Source organism: Neopelma chrysocephalum, unplaced genomic scaffold (assembly GCF_003984885.1).
Source record: "Neopelma chrysocephalum unplaced genomic scaffold, ASM398488v2 Primary Assembly neopelma1_92223, whole genome shotgun sequence".
NCBI lineage: Eukaryota > Metazoa > Chordata > Aves > Passeriformes > Pipridae > Neopelma > Neopelma chrysocephalum.
Window position 1 is genome coordinate 350 of NW_020920974.1, and position 1,527 is coordinate 1,876.

The following is a 1,527-nucleotide window of genomic DNA, read 5'->3' on the forward strand; positions in this document are numbered from 1 at the left end:
GGGTGACAAGGGGTGTCTGGGGGATGTGGGACCACCCTGGGGTGACAGGGGGTGTCTGGGGGGTGTGGAACTGCCCTGGGGGGGGTCAGGGTGTGTGTGTGGGGATGTGGGACCACCCTGGGGGTGCCAGGAGGTGTTTTTTGGGCACCTGGACCCCCCAGGCAGGAGGGCTGGTGGGTGGGGCCGCGCCCTCCCAACCCGTCCCCCCTTTTCCCCCAGGCTCGGAGCGCGGGGCCGTGGCTCGGGAGCGCGGAGGAGGCGGCTCCGGACGGTGGCTGCGCCCTGAGAGCGCAGGACAAAGGTAGTGCCACCCCCGGGGACCGTCCCCTGTGCCCTAAGGGACCATCCCCTGTGCAGTGAGAGCACAGGACAAAGGTAGTGCCACCCCGGGGGACCGTCCCCTGTCCCCTGTGCCCTGAGAGCCCAGGACAAAGGCAGTGCCACCCCCAGGGACAGCCCCCTGTGCCCTGAGAGCGCAGGACAGAGGCAGTGCCACCCCCGGGGACTGTCCCCTGTGCCCTGAGAACCCAGGACAAAGGCAGTGCCACTCCCGGGGGACCATCCTCTGTGCCCTGAGGGACCGTCCCCTGTCCCCTGTGCCCTGAGGGCCCAGGACAAAGGTAGTGCCACCCTCGGGGACCGTCCCCTGTCCCCTGTGCCCTGAGAGTCCAGGACAAAGGTAGTGCCACCCCAGGGGATCGTCCCCTGTCCCCTGTGCCCTGAGGGACTGTGCCCTGTGCCCTGTCCCCTGTGCCCCTAGAGCTCAGGACAAAGGCAGTACCACCCCCGGGGGACCATCCCCTGTGCCCTGTGCCCTGAGGGACCGTGCCCTGTGCCCTGCGAGCACAGCACAAAGGCAGTGCCACCCCCGGGGACCCTCTCCCACCGCTGCTGCGACATCGAAGCCCCCCTTTGCCCCCCCCGCAGTGCCCTACGAGATCTACCGCGCCGACCACTCGTGCCTGGTGTCGGTGCTGCCCGTGGCCGCCTCGGTGCGGGAGGTGCTGCGGGCGCTGGCCCCGCGCCTCGGGGGGCCCGGAGAGCACGTCCTGGTCAAGGTGAATTCCTCTGGAGGTCAGTGCCGCTGTCCCGGGGCCGGGGGGGGCATTTCCCCTGCCCGTGCCCGGCCGGGTTTGGGATCTGGTCCCGTCTCCCCCCTCCCCAGACAAGGCGCGGCTGCCCCCGGACGCCACGGGCGTGTTCACGGCGCTGGGGCTCAACGAGAGGCTCTTTGCTGTTACCCTGGAGGAGCTGGGCGGACTGGTGAGGGGCCGGGGGGGCCTGGTGAGGGGCCAGGGGGGCGGGCAGGGGGGGGCAGAGCCGTGCAGACCCCCCTGAGTGGGGTTTGGGGTGCCCCTGGGTTGGGGTGTCCATCCTTCCCTGTGTCTTTCCCCTGGGAAGGGGGTGGTTTGTTGGGGGTGTCTGTCCCTCCCGGAGCTTCTGCCCTCTGGGAAGGGGGTGGTTTGTTGGGGACAAGTGGGGTTGGGGGGTCCTGGGGGTGGGCAGAGCCGTGCAGACCCCCCTGAG

At 70.4% G+C, this 1,527-nt stretch overlaps 1 protein-coding gene across 1 annotated transcript; it reads left to right on the forward strand.

The window, feature by feature from the left end:
* Positions 1-219: 219 nt before the first annotated feature.
* Positions 220-1,263, forward strand: LOC113980094 (rap guanine nucleotide exchange factor 3-like; the record flags this gene model as incomplete). Its single annotated transcript, XM_027707349.1, has 3 exons — positions 220-301; positions 928-1,074; positions 1,166-1,263. Coding segments are annotated over 3 exons (327 nt in total), but the record flags the coding sequence as incomplete, so codon positions are not given.
* Positions 1,264-1,527: the final 264 nt, after the last annotated feature.